Source organism: Symphodus melops (genome assembly GCF_947650265.1).
Source record: "Symphodus melops genome assembly, chromosome: 3".
Classification (NCBI taxonomy): Eukaryota; Metazoa; Chordata; class Actinopteri; order Labriformes; family Labridae; genus Symphodus; species Symphodus melops.
In genome coordinates, this window is record NC_136693.1 from 1,594,343 (window position 1) to 1,613,959 (window position 19,617).

Sequence of the window (19,617 nt, forward strand, 5' to 3'; positions counted from 1 at the left end):
TGACATTTTTTTAATCAGGATTTCAAGGTCCCATTTTTCTTGTTGGCCTTTGATTAAGCGCTTTGATTAATCAGGGCTAAGTAAGAGCTCGGGGGTCTGGGGGGGGAATCCGTTTCTGAAACACCTGTTGGTTTTTTCGATGTTAAGATGGAGCCCTCTGGATGAAGCAGGCCTCCTGTCCCTCAGCACTATGTCTTGGATGACTCCTGTGATGTGGTCCATGTCCAGGAAACAGCTGGACTTAGGCTCGCTTAGTCTGTCTCCTCTAGACGGAGCTGACGCCAACGGAGACAGGCGAGGCTCTGTAGCAGGATAACAATACACATAACAACCATTATTAAAGTTTATTATGACAGAAAATATACTTTAGAAAGTAATCCTAAAAGCCTTTGTTGTGTGTTTGCTTTTTTTCTCGATGTTTTGTTGGTGTGTGTGTGTGCAGGTTGCGGACGCTGTGGGAAGAGGAAGTGTGTGCCGTCGGTCTGCAGAAAGCGTCTCTGACTCGAGTGCTGCTTCGCTTTCAGAGAGACAGACTTCTGCTGGTCCTGTGCATAAACATCCTCTTCATGTTGTCTCTGTTTGTCGGCTCAGTGAGTCCCAACATCCCTAGATTACATCTCCTCACAGTTTTTGCACAACTTCACCAAAAGCCAGGATTGAAAGACCATAAACCAAAACCTCCTCACGTGTCCTCTCAGTTCTTTTTAATGACTGTAAACGTCTTCTCCACGTCACATCCTGATGTCTCTGTGTCTATCAGGGAGTTCTGGTCTTCGGGATCCTCAGCCACATCCTCCACCTGGAGTCCTCCTCATATTGGGAGGGCGTGGCTATGTGTTTTGGTCTGGTCTCTGTGGAGCTCTTCAGGGTTTGCTGTCTCACTCTGAGCTGGGCCATCAACCTGAGAACAGGAATCAGACTGAAGGCAGGTTTCTGCATGCTGGGCTTCAACAAGATCGTCTCTCTGAGGACACACAGCAGAGTCTCTGTTGGACAGGTGAAGATTCATAATAAGAAAAGTTCTCCTCTCCTCCAGGGCTTGGCTCTGTGTTGTGACCACCTGGCATTTCAACAAACGAGATACAAATCTTCATCTCCTGTTGGATAAAACATCTGTCCCTTCAATGCTCATTGAAATATTAAATAGATAAATAACTCCTACCTGTCAGCTAAGAATAGCCCAAACAGTAGAAGCATATTAAAACTGTCAGGCTAGCATGGCTCAAGGAAGAATTAGGATTAGGATTTGGCTAGTTTAGCACAAAGACTGGAAGCAAGGGGGGAACTGCTCGTCGTCTAGACTGCATACTGAAGGAAGCAGGACAGTTTAGCCCAAGTTTGGGAGCAGTGTGAAAGTGTTAGCATGGATACAACTAGCTTAGCCTAGCTTATGACAAAAATGAGACACCATTGGAAAATGTTTGGCTAGATTAGCCCAAGATTTTGAGGGTCGGGCGAGAAATAAACTTACCTTGCCTTGAAGGCTGGACGTAGGGGATGAGTGCTAAACTAGCTTAACTAAACTCTTGGTTTAGCTAACAATCTGGCATCAGTGAGCGACTGTTAGCCTAGCTTTACACAAACTGGCAACATTAACCAAGCTAATCTTAGACTCTGCTAGAAGAGGGAAACTTTCAGCATAACTCAAAAAACAGAAGGCAACCTGTGGAAACTGTTAGCGTAGCTTAAAACAGAGAACTGAAGTCATAGGAAACTGCTAGCCTTCTCGAGCTAGCATAAACTCTGTCTTACTCTGTGTTGGATCTGCATTTAAAGCAAAGATATTTACTCTGACAGCCTGTCTGTGTGTTTCTCTGCCTGTCTGTGGATCAGATGGTGAATGTTCTGACCAGCGACAGTAACAAGGTGTTCGGTGCTGTCCTGTTGGGCCCTCTGGTGCTGCCCTTCCCGCTCCTGCTCGTCATCTGTTCCACGTACACCTGCTACATCCTCGACTACACCGCTCTCATCGGCTTCTTCATTTTCCTCGTCTTCATCGTTCTGCAGGTCTGTTCCGACTCTTAACGCCGAACGGAGGAGAGAAAATATGAATGGATTCTCAGAGAGTGCAGAAACGAGCGATGGGAGATGGTCAGATTAGTTTAGCTTAAACGCACGAGGGCGCTCACTAGTCTTGGGTTTGGAAAAGCCGGGGTCGGCAACTGGCGACCTGGGGGCACCGTGCAACCCCCCCATCCTTACTTTCAGCGGCTTGTGAACCACTTTTAAACATCAGTTGACCTTGTGTGAAGCCCCGCCCTCTCTCAGACTTTTATCTGCATTGAATTTATTTGATTATTTATTTTCTTAACTTGGCCTCAGTGAAAAACAAGGACGAGCGTTTATGATGAGGGCGGCTAACGTGACCTGTCCTCCCGTGGCTGTCTCACCTCTCCTGACTTACCTCTGGACTCCATCAGTGCCAGGGGTCTGAAATATCCCCTGAACATCGCCAACAGGGCGTTCAATACGCAGCCGAGAGTTACATTACATCACTTTGTGCTTGACTGACCTGCTGATTTGTTGTACTTTACCTTTTGGTCCAGCAGAGGGCGCTATAAACATTCACTACCTGAGTCCAGTGCAGCTGCAAGGAGCTGTACTCTTTCTGTCCAGTTCAACATCATGCAGAGATGATTATATTGTCAGGATTTTTGTTTCATCATCATAATAACATATTGTCGATGTGTTTGTGTCAGTTTGTGTTTGCCAGGCTCATTAATCACTTCCAGCAGCGAGCGGCGGTGATCACAGCGGGCCGAGTTCGCACCGTGAACGAGCTCCTCACCTACATCCAACTCATAAAGATGTACGTGTGGGAGCCGGCCTTCAGCAGCAAGATCACAGGTATGACGAAGAGTCGCACTCGGAGTCAGAGCTCACGGAGAGAACGACCTTGGAACCTGTCAGTCTGGTGACCATGTGGCTGTGTGTGTGTGTGTGTGTGTGTGTGTGTGTGTGTGTGTGTGTGTGTGTGTGTGGCAGGCATCAGGACCTCAGAGAGGAGGATGTTGGAGAAAGCTGCTCTCATCCAGAACCTCAGCGTGACCATCAGTCCCCTCGCCCCCATCATCGCCGTCATGTGCACCTTCGTGGTCCACACCTGGCTGGGTCTACCTATAGACACCTCCACAGTGGGTACAACAACAACAACAACAACAACAACAACAACAAGAGAACTTCTACTACAGCTGTCTGTGTTAACATCAAATCCAAGCAGGAAATCCCCTCTTAACAGACCAGAAACTCTCTCAGGGAAGAATAGATTGTAAGCAGCTGAAAGCGCCAAAAAGTCTCCCGCAGTCTGCTCAGTCTCAAAGTTTGATACTCAGACTCAAACACGTCCTGCTGCGGGCAGTTTGTTCCCGTTTAGAGAAGCCGTCTGCACCTTTCACTCCTCGCAGAGCTGGAGCCTCAAGCCCTCAGAGGGATGGAGACGGTCTTTATTTTCATCCGACATCCGAACATTAAAATTCTCAGCCTTAATAAATCCAGGCCCAGGATGATGAGGATGATGATGATGATGAGCAGCTGTGTTTATGCATCACTGTTCTCTGTTTGTTCATCAGGCCTATCCCGTCCTCACCATCTTCAACTGCATGAGATTTATTCTGGCCATGTTGCCGACTGCTGTCAACCTCCTGGCTGAAGCTGCTGCGTCGGTGAAGCGCCTCAAGGTGACTGAATCACCGACATGACCACGAGCCAAACACAGGGAGCAACAACGTGTTGACAAAGATCAAACCAAACTGTTCAGGACTGCGTGATGTGCGTTTGTGTGTTTGTGTTGTAGACGTTGCTGCTGATCGAGAACCCAGAGCCGTACGTCTTCAAGAACACAGGAAACGGGTCGGCAGCCATCACGGTGGAGAAGGCTTGGCTGTCCTGGACCACGCCTCTCCACCCCGCCGACACAGAGGACAGGGACGACCTGGTGTCCAAAAGCAGACACGTCGAAGTGCCGCCCGCCCTGAGGAACGTCTCCTTCACCCTGCAGAAGGTCAGAGCGCTGAGACTTTACATTCCTTTTATGTGCTTTAATTTACCTTCAGTTGGTGAGAATGAGCGAGGTGCTAAAAGCGTGCTCTTCATATGGATCAGTGCTGCGAGTTAACCGTGACGTGCGTCGCTCCTGCAGGGTCGACTGATGGGTGTGTGTGGGAATGTTGGCAGCGGGAAGACGTCGCTAATCTGCAGCCTGTTAGAACAGGTGAGTTCACCTGTCGGTCTGCATGAGGCTCAACGCACCATCGAAAGTATGTTCAATGATTAGAGGAAGGACCAGTGTGCTGAAGATCCTTAAAGCTGCATTCTCTCCAGCAGCCAGCAGGTGGCAGCTCGTCCAAACGTTTCTTGAATTGGTGGACAAATAAAGTTTTTTCAATTTGAATTTGAAAACTTTTCACTTGACTCACGACCTGGAAAATATTTTCTTCATCAATTCATGGTTTTGATTGTAAGTTTCACCTCTTCTTCTTCTTCTTCTTCTTCGTCCCATGTAGAGGTCATTCATGTAAAACACAAGGTTTGAATGTGGAGCGATATACGACATGTGGATGATGTCACAGTTGCGCCCTCACATGTGCAGTAGATGTTGTGTGAGTGGCTGGAAGTTCTCCCGATGATCAGCTCTACATTGTTGTGCTGTTTGGTTCAGATGCACCTGCAGCAGGGGTCGGTCTCTGTGCACGGATCGATCGCCTACGTGTCCCAGCAGGCCTGGGTGTTCTACGGGACGGTCCAGGACAACATCCTGATGGGGGAACCGTTAGACCAGTGCAGGTACAACCGGGTCGTCAGCAGCTGCAGCCTGGAGGCGGAGCTCCGCATCCTGCCGCACGGGGATCAGACGATGGTGAGAATCTCTGTGACACCTGAGAGTCAAACTGACGAGATAATATCTACGAGGTGTTTGCATTTCGCATTACTGCCCTTTGTGATGTCATAAAGGGAACGTGTGTGTGTGTGTTTCAGTTAGGGGAGCTGGGTGTGAACCTGTCGGAGGGACAGAAGCAGAGGATCAGTTTAGCCCGAGCCGTCTACTCAAACCGAGACGTGTACCTGCTGGACGACCCGCTGTCGGCCGTCGACGCTCACGCAGGAAAACACATCTTTGAGGAGTGCGTCAGGAAACAGCTGAGGGGGAAATCCATCTTACTGGTCACTCACCAGCTGCAGGTGTGTTCTTCTTCTTCATCTGCTGTGAAGTGACCTCTAGTGGTCACTTCAGGAACTACAGTTTCAGGCACGCGCACATATTCGCTGGTTTGTTTTCGGCGCTGGTGGTCACCGCTGCGTGTCCGTGTGCCGACAGTACTTGGAGTTCTGTGACGAGGTTCTGGTCCTGAAGGACGGGACGGTCCTGGAAGCAGGGACTCACCTGGATCTGATGAGGGCAGAGGGACACTACGCTGAGCTCATCAACAAACACCTGAAGGAGCAGGTAGATATCACTGCTGTAATCCAAAATCATCCCAATCACGGATTATTGACTTTTATTCTAAATAGGCCTCAGAAATAATAATAATAATAATGATAATAATAATAATAATAATAATAATAATCTGGAAGCAATCTGCTATCTACAGAGACCCAACATTAATCCACCATGAACTCACTCAGTCACAGCGGCAAGAAAAAGCCTCAGAATGATTCTTGTTTATTTGCATTTCATGAATTTCATGAATGTTAACTGTTTTTGCACCGAGACAAATTCCTCGTATTTTTAACCCCTCGACGCCTGAATTTGTTTCCAAGTATTAAATTTTTTTTTTTTTTTTTTTACGTGTTTCTGCTTTCAAGTAGATGAATGAAGTTGAGAACGTTTATTTGAAAACAGCACATAAATAGATATTACATAAAAATAGCACACATCTGTCTCCGACTGGTCCTATATGACAAACTAGTGCCTTGCTAAAGGTTCCTCGGTTTGTATTGAAAGTGCATCAACCTGCAGTGGAGGAATACAGACGCTACTTTAGCTGCATTTGGAGCAGAAGTGGTTTGGTGCAAATTCACGACAACAGGCATCAAAGGGTTAAATGTGCTATAAAAAACCGATTCTGATTCTGATGCAGCCTGACAGAGACGACAAACAGAAGAAGGACTCCATGAACGGAGGGATGAAGAATTCAGGTAAAGTTCAGGGGGGGGGGAGCAGCTCTCTGTGTTTTGAATTTGGACTGCAGTACCCATGTTGAACACTAGGTGTTAAAGTTACACGTCGCTCCTTTCTACTCGTAGCACGTTGTGTACGAGTAGATGGAGTGATTATTACACGTTGATGTATAAATGAAGCTTAAAAATGACTTTCCATTTCCTCACAGCGTTCCGGATGTCGGAGGAGGAGAACACGAGCACGCCTTCCACTTCCTGCACACGTAAGTCTCCAAACGCAGACCTGTTTGATTCAAAGAGCTTCAGCATGCTTAAAGATGAACAGGTTTTATATGAACAAGAGAGGAACGAGTTCTTTACTCGAGCAAAGCGTGTGTCCTCTAGAATCTCGTCTCCCTCTGTGTCAGACTGGACGGACTCTTAAATCTGGACTTTAAATCAAGACCACCTCTGAGTCTCCACGTCGTTGCTGCGATTCGAAGGGAAACTGACTTCATTTCATTTGCAGTTTGATTTTTTCTCTCTCTCTCTCTCTCTCTCTGTTTGTCTCTCTCTCTCTCTCTGTTTGTCTCTCTGTCTGTTTGTCTCTCTGTCTCCCCCCCCCCCCCTCTCTCTCTCTCTGTTTGTCTCTCTCTCTCTCTCTGTTTGTCTCTCTCTCTGTTTGTCTCTCTGTCTCCCCCCCCCCTCTCTCTCTCTCTCTCTCTCTCTCTGTCTCTCTCTCTCTCTCTCTCTCTCTCTCTCTCTCTCTCTCTCTCTCTCTGTCTCTCTCTCTCTCTCTGTCTCTCTCTCTCTCTCTCTCTCTCTCTCTCTGTCTCTCTCTCTCTCTCTCTCTCTCTCTCTCTCTCTCTCTCTCTCTCCCTGTGTGTGTGAAGCTGCAGATCAGCTGATGGATCAGGAGGACTGCAGGAGGAGTTTGGTCACCTGGAGGACGTTTCAACAGTACTGCCGCGCAGCTGGAGGTAAACACGAGGACACGCGCTTACCGCTCGCATTAAAACAAACATCAGCATTTCCTGTTTGTTTCAAATTAATCAAAGACAAGGAAAGAAAATGAGGCAGGTGACAAAAATAAGAAGCTATTAGAAACGAGGGATTGCGGCCCAGCAACGCCACACAGAGAAATATCTAACATGTCTCGAAATCAATAAAACATCCAATTCAAACTTTGAACGTTTACAAAAAAAAAACCATCCGCTCTCCTCCTGCAGGTTACTGCGTCAGCCTCTTCATCCTCCTCATCTTCATCCTGCTCATGACGAACACAGCCATGAGTTACTGGTGGCTCAGCTTCTGGCTGAGGCACGGACACGGGGTGAGACACACACACACACACACACACACACACACACACGAAGTCAACAGCCTGATTGTTGTTGTTGTTGTTGTTTTCTTCCTCAGTCCGCCAACGTGTCGTCTGCAGAGCGGGGAAACCTCTCTCTGAACCCCGACCTCTCCTTCTATCAGCTTTGGTTTGCTGTGATGATCGCCGCGCTGCTGACCGTCGGCACCATCAAGTGTTTCTGCTACACCAAGGTCACGTTACGCGCCTCCACCTCGCTGCACAACAGCCTGCTGGAGAAGGTGAAAGAACCTCGATGTGATAATCAACCACGCCCAGGATGGAAGCTGTCAGCTGATTGGTTCTCCCCGCCTCTCTGATCTCACGCAGGTCCTATCGAGTCCGATGAGTTTCTTTTACGCCGCTCCGACCGGCCGCGTCCTCGGCTGTTTCTCCAGGTGTCAGGATGAGGTGGACTCTCCGATGCCTCATCATCTCAACGTCCTGCTCTCTCTGTGCATGCTCACCTTCTGCATCTGCATCATCAACTCCGTCATCTTCCCCGTCATGGTGCTGCCCGTCATCGTCCTGGTGACCGTCCTGTCTTTGCTCCTCCGGTGGGTCAGCGCTCCTCAGCAGCCTCCTCCGACATGTGAGGGCAGAGGAAAAGCAGGAAAACAGGAATTCTTCTTCCTCTAGAGGGAGCAACACATAAATCACACACCAAAGTAGAGATTCTGGATTGGTGGATTTGGTGGAGGAGGTTTATGGAAAGCTGCTCTCACATCACTTTACTACTCTACACTGCCCCTAGTGGTTGTGTGCATATTGCGTTACGTGCACTACCAACACTCACGAACGCATATATTTTATTTTTTTTCTGTGCAAGCTGGAAATAATCTTGAAAAAAAACAAAAAACGAAAGTGTCCTCTGACTCTGACCGTGTCTCTCCTGCAGGATGTTCAGTGGAAACATCGTTCAGTTAAAGATGACGGAGAGCATCAGCCGCTCTGCCTGCGTCTCTCTGTGCGCCTCCATCGCTCAGGGCCTCGGCGCCATCCAATCCTACAGCAAGACGCACGACTTCACCGAGCGGTAAGACGGCGCTCTGTCAAGCTTCGACTGGAGGCAGAACAAAGACCGGAGGAGACAGCGTCGTGTGTTTACTGTGCATCACTTTGCAGCTGCTCGGTCAGAGGTCAGAGGTCACCAGAGATGATCCCGTTTGTGTGTCTCAGGTTCAAGAAGCTGCTGGACACCAACGCTCACCACCTCTTGTCCTTCCACTACGGGATGCGATGGCTGGCCTTCCTGGCCGACTCTCTGTGCGCCGTCATGACGCTGCCCGTCGCTCTGCTCGTCGTCTTCGTCTCCAATGATGTCAGCAGCCCGCCTGTGAAGGCCCTCGCTCTGTGCTTCATCATACAGGTGACACACACACACACACACTCACAAGTACCAGGATTAAAATCATTATCCGACTTAAAGGAGGCGGACTTACTTAAGAAACATCAGGATGGAGTTAGAAGAAGAAACCTTTCCTACGAGCGGTTGCAGGTTGTTTTTTTAAGGTTTTGTAAATATGTGATCACATGTTCTGTCATCTGTTTGAGGTGGACTCGATATCTCTGATGTGTTTCTTTTCCTCTGTTTGACAAAGCTGACGAGTAACTCTCAGATGATGATCCAGTCCCTGCTGGAGGTGGAGATCCGGTTCATCTCCGTGGAGCGCCAGCTCGAGTACATCCAGGTCAGTGTTGGAATCGGATAACGAAGGGAATGAGGTCCAACTTGTTCTAGCTCTGCGCTCTGATCTGTCCCGGTGTCGGTTTTTCCTTCAGGGCTGTGAGTGCGAGTCCTCGGGGCAGCTCCACGTGGACCAGGTCTCAGAGGACTGGCCTCAGCACGGAGCCATCACCTTCCTGGATTATAAAATGAGGTACAGGAAGAACTCCCCCGTCGTGCTCAACGGGCTGCAGCTCCACATCGGAGCCGGGGAGAAGCTCGGCATTGTGGGACGGGCCGGATCAGGTGAGAACAACGGCTGCAGGATAAACCTTGTTCAAGAAGCTTCTTCAACCTGAGCGAGGCGACTGCACCGGTCCGATGTTGGGAAGTCCAGGAGAGAATGAGTTTTAAAACAGCCGTGTGTTTCCAGGAAAGTCTTCTCTGGCCGTCGCTCTCTTCCGGTTGGTCGAACCGACCGCAGGAAGAATTCTGATAGACGGAGTGGACATCACGTCCATCAGCCGGTCTGACCTGCGTACCAAACTCTCCATCATCCCCCAGGACCCCGTGCTGTTCACCGGGACGGTCAGGTAACTCGGTCTCTTCCACTTCACTTCTCACATGTTTCCTTAAAGAGAAAAACACTGAGAGTGTCTGTGTTGTTCTGCAGGTTCAACCTGGACCCCTTCAGCAGCTACAGTGACGAGGACATCTGGGCCGCTCTGGAGAAGACCTGCATGAAAGACACGGTAAGTTTCAGGTCGAGTCTCTCGACTCTGATTGGATGTTTTTTTCTCTTCTTCTACTCTAATTATTTTTTAAGTCAGATTTCCAAGTTGGACCAAAAGCTGCAGACTGAGCTGACGGACAACGGAGGGAAACTCTCTGTAGGACAGAGACAGCTGATGTGTCTGAGCAGAGCTCTGCTACGAGACTCGAAGGTCCGAGTGTCTGTCTGCCTGTCTCACTCTCTGCTGCATGTCTCATTCTGTCTGTCTGTCTCACTCTCTGCTGCATGTCCTCTTCTGTCTGTCTGTCTGTCTGTTTGTCTCACTCTCTGCTGCATGTCTTATTCTGTATGTCACTCTCTGCTGCATGTCTCATTCTATCTGTCTCACTCTGTGCTGCATGTCTCATTCTGTCTGTCTCACTCTCTGCTGCATGTCTCATTCTGTCTGTCTCACTCTCTGCTGCATGTCTCATTCTATCTGTCTCACTCTCTGCTGCATGTCTCATTCTGTCTGTCTCACTCTCTGCTGCATGTCTCATTCTATCTGTCTCACTCTCTGCTGCATGTCTCATTCTGTCTGTCTCACTCTCTGCTGCATGTCCTCTTCTGTCTGTCTGTCTCACTCTCTGCTGCATGTCCTCTTCTGTCTGTCTGTCTCACTCTCTGCTGCATGTCCTCTTCTGTCTGTCTGTCTCACTCTCTGCTGCATGTCCTCTTCTGTCTGTCTGTCTCGCTCTCTGCTGCATGTCCTCTTCTGTCTGTCTGTCTCACTCTCTGCTGCATGTCTCATTCTGCCTGTCTTCCTCACAGATCGTCTTATTGGACCAGGCTACGGCGTCTGTGGATACGGCGACAGACACTCTGATCCAGCTCACCATCAGTGAGGCGTTCAGGTGCTGCACGGTTCTCACCTTCACTCATCGCATCAGCACGGTCCTGCAGGCCGACCGCATCCTGGTCCTGGACCACGGAGAGGTACCTGGCACAGACGCCGGGCAGGAAACAGATTACATCAGTCATGTTTGAGGTGTTTTGCGTGAAATATTGTTTCTGTCCTGCAGGTGGTCGAGTTTGATCGTCCAGATGTCTTGAGACAAAAAACCGACTCGCTTTTCTCAAGTCTTCTGAGTGCAGCGAACAGCGGGCCATCCTGAAAGACTCCAAGACTCTGTGAGTCCCTGTCGTCCTCGAACACACTGACTGACTGTCCCCCGCTCCATGTGAAGACCTCAAACACACTGAAGTGTAAACTGCAGACACATCTACACGGTAATGTTGGCGCTAAAGATCTCCAACGCACCCACAATGAGAAGTCTTTAAGACCTGCCTGTCCTGTGTGGACGTAAACCTCACACCACAGAGGCTGCAACGGGAAAACTACTCACTCGTTTAAATGCATTTCTGTGTCATCACTGTTGTAAATATATTCTTATAATGTGATGTGATGTGCGTATTTGCAGAGTTGCAGGGCGAGCGTTTCGATCAAATGACTCCCGTTTGTTGAATGGACTTCAGCTTGTTTCTTTTGAGTTCACTCCGACACGTTCACACACTGACACACACTGTTTAAAGAGTCCATCCGAATAATTCATCACATTCATTATTGAATGAATCAATGAGAGCAATTTGGGGTTCATTATCTTGCACAGGGATGGAAATGTGGACATGTGGCTGCAGGAGCTGGGAATCGAACCCCCTGACTGGAGACTCCACCTCTTATCCTCAGCCGTCCCCCGAGCTCCAAAGAGCCACACTGAGTGAAGTGTTCCAGTGTGACAGCAGAACAATAATCCTGACTCTTTGTAATCTGACTCGTCAAACGGCGTGGTGCGTTCGCTGGATTACAGCAGAATATCACTTTAATCCTGAAGGGCTTCAGCTTCATTCATGAGCAGCACACGTTTATCTCAAACAGCAGCTTCAGGTGACTTGATTTAGTCGCCGGGAGAGTCACACAAACATACAAAGGGCAAATCCTCGGTACACGGGCAAAAGTGAAAGAGAGTCTGTATTTTCAGGGACAGAAATAAAACTCCAAAGTCATCAAGCAAGGCGTTAAATGATCCGCTGTGAAGCTGCAGGTCTGTTTGGATCCCCATTAGCTTTAGCTTAGCGAGAAGCTAATCTTCCTGGCGTATTTACCACGAGCGACGATGCTGTTTAGCTCTTAGCGTTTAGCGGCAGTAGCTCAGTCTGTTGGGTTGGGAACCGGGGGGGTCGTCGGTTCAAGTCCCGCCACGGACCAAGTAGCTGTTTGGTAGCTGGAGAGGTGCCAGTCCACTTCCTGAGCACTGCCGAGGTGCCATTGTGCAAGGCACTGAAGCCTGAAACTGCTCCGGAGCGCTCGCTGTGGGCAGCCCTCTCCATTCATGCTCGTCACCAGGATCCTGTTTGTGCATGAGTGTGTGTCTCGGCCTGTGTGTGTGTGTGTGTGTGTGTGTGTGTGTGTGTGTGTGTGTGTGTGTGTGTGTGTGTGTGTGTGTCTCGGCCTGTGTGTGTGTTCATGCCCATTAAACAGAGTGTAAACTGAATTTCCCCTCGTGGGATTAATAAAAAACAAATGATTATTAATATTTATAACTATTCATTGATCACTGATATTCATAGGGCAAACATCTGTGTGAACAGACGCGATTCTTGAGTCATGGTTCATCAGCATCACGTCTGCAGGCGTCCTGATGCTTTTTATAGAGAGCGTCTCAGAGGGGCTGCTTTCAGACGGGGCTCCCTCAGAGGGGTTTCCGACTGTCGTTGCAAAATTTGCACATTCTGGGGCGCTGCTTTGTTTTAAAGTTTTGTCTGCACTCTGGCTCCCCCTACTGGTTGCCTGCCTTGCCTGCTGACACGTAACGCCTCCGTGTATGAATTTAAAATATGCTGTATTTCTTCACGGTAGTCCAAGCATTTGCTTTTTTTTGCGTGCTTCTTGTGTTGGAGCGCGTTGGAGACAGTAAGTTAGCTTAAAGTGTACAGCCACAGGCGTCAGAGGTTTCAATGCTAAAGCGCTAAAGTGGAAAACACGCCCTCCAAGCTCCTCAGCCTCTCTCTAAGGCCGAGTACAGAGACCCTGCAGAGGACACTCGGTCCTTCTGTTGGGGCAAACATTTTTTAAGAAAAAAAGCAGAACAATGATTCTCTTTATTTCAATAAACATTTCAGACCTGTGCATTCAAAAAAAACACCACATATCAAAGTTTTTGTTTTAGTGAATCTTTCAGCACGTTGGACTCGTCATAAATGACGAGCGCTCTGTTCGCTCGGCTCTGCGCTCAGAGTGGCGAGGGAGGCAGAGTCATCCTAAAGTAGATTTACCTTCAATCACCATTTATTAAATCTCCATCCATTAAAGAGCACCAGCCTTCGTCCTCAGCAGCATCCACTAATCCTGATTACAGAGGCAGAGAGAAGAGGACAGGGTCTCCGCCTGTCATATAACCACCACGGACGCCTGAACGCATCGCGAGCTGAAGTGCTGGAGTACAGCTGGGCGACACTGAGGAGACTAGATACAGAGGAGGGGACGAGAGCGGAGACAAGGGGACGCAAGAGATACACGAGACGGCAGTGAAATGCTAGTGACAGAGACTGGAGACGAGGTGAGATAAGACACCGAAGGAGACAAGGAGAGACAACTGAGGAGACAAGGAGACGAGAAGAGACGAGATATTTAAGAAAAGAAAAAATGCAAGAGACAGAAGCAGAGAAAAGTTAAAGACAAAGGACATTAGGGGAGACAAGAGGAGACAGGAGAAGCCGACAGGAGACAAAGGGAGGAGATATATTTCAGGTATAGATACAAAAGAGACGGAGGAGACGAGAGATGAGGAGGCTGAAGCAGACGTAGGAAAGTCACAGGAGGAGACAAGAAAGTGAGCATCCACAAGGAGACTGCAGAGGAGACATAGTGCGGTCAAGGAGACTACAGAGGAGACAGCGATGAACAGGTGAACTGGACAACATGGACAGCCGAGCGAGGAGAGGGACTAACGGATCGGTGAAACGCTCGTCCATCAAACGCAGCGCGTCGTCTGGATCACAGAAGGTGAGACCGGCGCTCGTTCAGGATTCGTGGTTTTTCTTAAATCTGTCTGATAACTTAAAAAAGGAAATTATTAATATTCCTAAACAACTTGCATTTTGAAGTTTGAGTGTCTCTCTAAGGAGAATCTGAAAACTAATAATCATCATCATCATGAGCATGAGCACACATATTAGATCCCAGACAGCAGCAGGTTATCAAAACAATAAAATATCAATGTAATAAATAGGAAGTAAATAAACCACAAATATAAAGACTGAAAAATATAAACAATTATAAAACCCAGAATTTAGCTTAAAATTACAGATAAAGTTTAAAGTAAATAAAAAAAATAAAAAAGCTGAAGTCTGTGTGGGAGAAGTTCTTCTAAGTGTTGGAGAATCAGAAGTTTGATGGTTCAGACGGTGAAGAGCTGCACGACTGCAAACACAGACGGGTGCGTGCAGGGTGTGTCCTCCTGCCTTTCTGTCCCTCTGTTAGACAAAGACATCACATGAGGACGGGGAGACAAATGTCCTAATGAAGACGATGCATGGAGATAAAAACTAAGCAGACTAAAGGAAGGAGGAGGGGTGAAAAGAGTGTAAAGAAAAAACCACAGAAGAAGAAAACAGACCAAGTAGGTGCTGTGAATGTTCTCTGAACATCCTCTCAGTCCAATATGAAACAAGCTATTTCCTGGTCATGTAAAAGGCTAAAATTAAATCTTTTATGGAGGTTAAATGAAACCCTGTCTCTCTCTCACACACACACACACACACACACACACACACACACACACTCAAACAACATTAGCACAGATGAGGACAATGGTTTAACACAGCCTCTCCCTCCCGTCTGTCATGTGACCTGATCAGTTTGTGGTTAATTGACTTCATGTGATTTTTTTTCCCCCCCTCACAAACAATCAGCTGTTTCTTCTCTCAGCCCGACATGTGACTCAAATCAGACACATTCAACCTCCGGCTGCTCCCGTGAAACTCTCTCAGACTTCTGATTCCGGTCCAAATGTTTTCATAAAGAACTTTTATGCTGCACAAAGGTCGAGGTGAAAACATCCAAAAAAAGAGTGTGAAGCTTTTAATCCATATAAAACATGACCTGCTGTCCTCGTTACGTCCGCTCAGATCTTCATTTCAATTATTTAATCAAATAGTTTGATGACTTTTATTTTGTTACAGCTTCATCTTTAAATTCCTCTGAGTTGCTTTCTTCAGTTTCCTTTGGTTTTTAACATATGTGGGTTTTATTTGAGAGACAGGACACGGGGGGACGGGGGACGGGGGACGGGGGGTCCACAGGTCGGACTTGAACCCAGGCTGAACTCTTCAGAGTCAGTCTCTGCACACGAGGCAGGCTAACTATCTGCTGGTCCATCTACACTCTTACAGTTGACATAATAAGGTTTTTTTGTTGTTGTTGATTGACTGTAAATTCACGCTCTAATTGTTGAGTTGCTGAAATGCAAAAAAATCCGAAGAGTCAGAAAACCCGGCTGGATGATCAAGTTTGAGCTCGTTAGTTTGAGTTTATTAGAGATGAAGATTGTGTGTGTGTGTGTGTGTGTGTGTGTGTGTGTGTGTGTGTGTGTGTGTGTGTGTGTGTGTGTGTGTGTGTGTGTGTGTGTGTGTGTGTGTGTGTGTGTGTGTGTGTGTGTGTGTGTGTGTGTGTGTGTGTGTGTGTGTGTGTGTGTGTGTGTGTGTGTGTGTGCGTGCGTGCGTGCGTGCGTGCGTGCGTGCGTGCGTGCGTGCGTGCGTGCGTGCGTGCGTGCGTGCGTGCGTGCGTGCGTGCGTGCGTGCGTGCGTGCGTGCGTGCGTGCGTGCGTGCGTGCGTGCGTGCGTGCGTGCGTGCGTGCGTGCGTGCGTGCGTGCGTGTGTGTGTGTATTTGAGCCTATATTAGACAACTTAAACACACACACTGATCTGTCTTCAGTTTCCTGTCGACAGTCGTCCATGCTCCTTCATGTTTTAACTCGTACAGAGTGAGCAGATTCAGTCGTGTCCGCCGGGCTTTCGGCGCCACGTCTAACGAGAACGTCGATCCAGGAAAAGAAAACACAACACGTCTGCCTGCTTTCTCACCTCTCTTCTTCACGGCTCGCGGCGTGAAGCGAGCTCTATTCTCCACGACTTTAAACGTCTCTCTGAGTCCGGACTGTCTCCACGAGTCCTGCTCAATCTGCCACACACACACACACACACACACACACACACACACACACACACACACACACACACACACACACACACACACACACACACACATTTTCCTCTTTAGGTAATTCATAAAGAAACCTTGAACCTCGTTAATCTTCCTCGTTGAATCCCTCCTGAGTGCCAGCCAATCACAGCACAGCAGGGCGGGATCACGAGGAAATAAGTACGAAAAATAATGAACTGCAGCTCCACTTCCGGTTTGTGTGACTCTGAATAAAGAGCTCATTATGCAAACCAGCGAACAACATTAATCTCATTAAGAGGCTGATAATCCAGATCCTGCTGGCCTCGCTCGCTCGCGCTCTCTGTTCATTGTCAGGAGTCTCAAACTGCCGTTAATCCGTCAACACAGTTTTCATTCAGCTGCTGCTTCATTCAAACACGTTCGGGTCCAAGTGACTGACGCACACGCGTGTGCTCACTGTCATGAAGCCGTGCACTGAGCCTTTCCTTTATTTGACATGTTTCTGCACATACAGGACATTTTAGAGAGAGAGAGAGAGAGATAGCACTACTTCCTGTCTGCACGTGGCGTGTGCACTAACCACGCCACCACCCACGCCCTCTGCACCATCGCACATTTTAACGTCCTAAACGGATCATTTACAGATATTAAAACTGATTAGTTGTTGATGAACTTTCTATTCTATGTTTTATTTAGCACATTCAGATGCTTTATGTGCATTACTACATGGAGCGTCGCTGCACGAGTCAGTGACAAATAAAAATCTTGAAACGTTTCACATTTAGTGGAAGAGACGTCGACTCGTCTGAGCTCTGAGCTGTTTTGATCTCGTCCCGCTTTCGTCCTGATGTGGACTCACGAGATCCGACTTTCTCAAACGCTTTGACGTGATGTGAATCTGATTTGTTTTCGAGCGTCTGGATTCTCCGTGGAAAAAAAAAAAGATGTTGTGAGAAGGACTGAAGTTGAAAAGAGAGAAAGAAGACGTTGAGAAGGAGGAAGTGTTCAGCAGCTGGATGTTTAGATGTTTGTGCGGATTTTCTCAAAGCAGATTTGTTGAGCGCATGAAGAAAAACGCTCGTGCTGAAGCTCCACGGGTCATGAGACTCCCAGAAGGATTACCTCGGACCCCGAGTCATGAGACCGGCTCCAACAAAGAGCCCTGCTGCACTCACATGCTCGTCATATGAACCCGCTCAGCTGCATAAAGTCGACTCCTGACTTTTCTCCTCAGCTGCACTGAGGCTGCACATCCAGAGAGCACGACGTCCTCGCACAGCTCCAGGCTCCGATCCTGCAGACAGAGCCGCAGTGTCCTCTCACAGCCTCACTGCTCTTTACAGAGCCGCCCCCGCTCTCCAAGAAGAAGAAGAAGATCATGTCTCTTCAGAGCCGCAGCCGCCTGTCTCCGTCCTGTGCAGTTTGGGAAGAGACGAGACCTTTGCACGTTCAGGTCGAGACCAGGACCATCGCAGCTGCAGGACCGGCCGTGCACAGAGATCCAGGACTCTGAAGACGCTGCGTGTCAGAGGTTTGTTTGGGAGTTTGAACGTTTTCCTCGTTTAATATCCAGAAAGTCTGAGTTTGAAAACAAGGAAGCGACAAGTTGGGAAGAGTTCGATCTGAGCGAGATGTGACATGTCGACCGACTTCTGATTCCCAGAATCCTGCAGGCGGAATATTTTTAGAAAAGCCGGACACAAACGCTCGAGTCCTGCAGATATAAGGCAGAGAAGCATCCTTTCCTTTAAGTTGGTTCAAGTTTCTTCGTGATCGTCACATCTGAACGTAGAGCTGTGAAGGATTTCTGAGCGTTCTGCAGCGTTTCTCTTCTTAGTCCCGTCTTTTTACTTGAGTTTAGTTTAACACAGAATTTCTTCTGCAGCTGTTTTTTGTTACTTTACATCTGTCGTTTTGTGTTCTCCTGCTGTGCTCCGTGTTAGCCATTAAATGCTCGACACACTAATTCAAATTCAACTTCTATTCCTCCTCCTGCCTCCTGCAGTCTTTCTGAGCTGTATTTGAACTCCTGCAGATATCCTCTATCTTCTCCTGCAGAGAAAGAGAGAAAACTACTGTCACACATATCTTCATACCACTTTAGTTTTTTCTTGTCTTGCACAGTTTCTCCAACGTTTACTACAGCATTACTGCTCAGGTCATACTTTTGTATTTCTGCTGCAGGTATTCAGTGGATGTGAGGGCTGTGAGGGAGAGCGGGGGGGTAAAATCAGGACACTGGGAGTTTGTTGCGGTGAATATTGCCATGCAAAATCTGCAGGAGGTTTTCTACAGGTGATCGTTTTTTTTCTATCTCATTGAACAAAAACGTGCAGTCCGCCATGTTTAAACAGTCAGTCCAGGTGAGGAGACGAATTATCAGTCAGGTTTTCATTCATTCATTTCCTGATGGGAGGACGTAAAGATGGCTAAATGATGATGATGATGATGATGATGGCTCCTCGTGCACGTGAAAAAGACAATAAAAACGTCCACTCATGTGACACTCAGACCGTAATCCTCCATCAGCCAGAGTGCATGAATTTCACAAAGTGCTTGAATGACTTACAGACGATATAACACACACACACACACACACACACACACACACACACACAGAGGTACACACAGTGTCATTAGTGCTGTATGGATTTAAACACAGATTTAAAGGGCACTCGTGTGTTTTGTGTGCAGCAGCAGCAGCAGCGGGATTAGGACGTGCACAATAAGAGGATTGGACGCATAAAGAAATGGAAAGCTCCTCCCTCCCAGTAATTAGCCGGATTCATCCAGACGTGAACAGTCTGATGTTTCAGCCGTTTGTGGTTGATAGATGTCGAGCTGCAGCTTAATTTAATTTGCACGATTTTATCAATCACGGTACTTTAACGTTCGGCGTGCAAAGATCATCCTGACAGCTTGTTTTTCTCCCTTTAAGGCCACCAGACACTTCAAACTAAAGCAGTAACTCTACCTGACAGAACACACGAGTTGCTGGTTCAAATCCGCAGGTTCATCTGTTTGATTATATCTGTCTTTGTGTGTAAAAGATTATTTGGTTTTACTCATGAAAGGAACCAGTCGACGACTTTATGTCCAGGTATTTCCTCGCTGTCGTTATCAATATTTCAAAATACTTCGGTTGGAACGTTTTATAAGAAACCAACAGATCGAGGAAGAGGAAGAGGAAGAACCAGCAACTCCGTCTTCTGAAGGACAAATGAGTCCAGTGGAAGTTGTGTTCATAAACAAGATCTCTGACAAATCGTTAATTGATTTTTCTGTCTGATTAAAGTACCGACCTTCTGTTTGCAGAATCAGAGAGCATGGATTGAGAGAACCTTCCAGAAGAGGGAATGTATCCAGATTATTCCCAGCAAAGACGCCAGCAGGTAAACTGGTTTTGACATTATATTTTAGTACTAGGGAAGAGAGAAGAAGAAGCAGGAATGTGGATTCTGTTTGTGTTGTTGAACGTTGAACACAGACGTCCTCTTCGGTCTCTTCGTTTGGACCCCCCCCCCCCCCCCCTGCTGCTGAC

The 19,617-nt window shown here is 47.8% G+C and overlaps 1 protein-coding gene across 1 annotated transcript; it reads left to right on the forward strand.

Annotated features, from left to right (window-relative positions):
• Window positions 1-702: 702 nt before the first annotated feature.
• LOC306821094 (ATP-binding cassette sub-family C member 12-like) lies at window positions 703-19,413 on the forward strand. Its single transcript, XM_079339285.1, has 26 exons — window positions 703-997; window positions 1,834-2,007; window positions 2,700-2,847; window positions 2,986-3,134; window positions 3,570-3,677; window positions 3,794-4,000; window positions 4,139-4,210; window positions 4,658-4,855; window positions 4,975-5,178; window positions 5,315-5,443; window positions 6,078-6,135; window positions 6,327-6,380; window positions 6,990-7,076; window positions 7,326-7,429; window positions 7,516-7,698; window positions 7,787-8,013; window positions 8,355-8,492; window positions 8,636-8,825; window positions 9,058-9,153; window positions 9,239-9,428; window positions 9,556-9,715; window positions 9,796-9,874; window positions 9,953-10,066; window positions 10,666-10,830; window positions 10,917-11,025; window positions 19,392-19,413. Exons 1-25 carry the CDS (start codon window positions 833-835, stop codon window positions 11,007-11,009), a joined length of 3,492 nt encoding a protein of 1,163 aa, XP_079195411.1. The 5' UTR covers window positions 703-832; the 3' UTR covers window positions 11,010-11,025; window positions 19,392-19,413.
• Window positions 19,414-19,617: the final 204 nt, after the last annotated feature.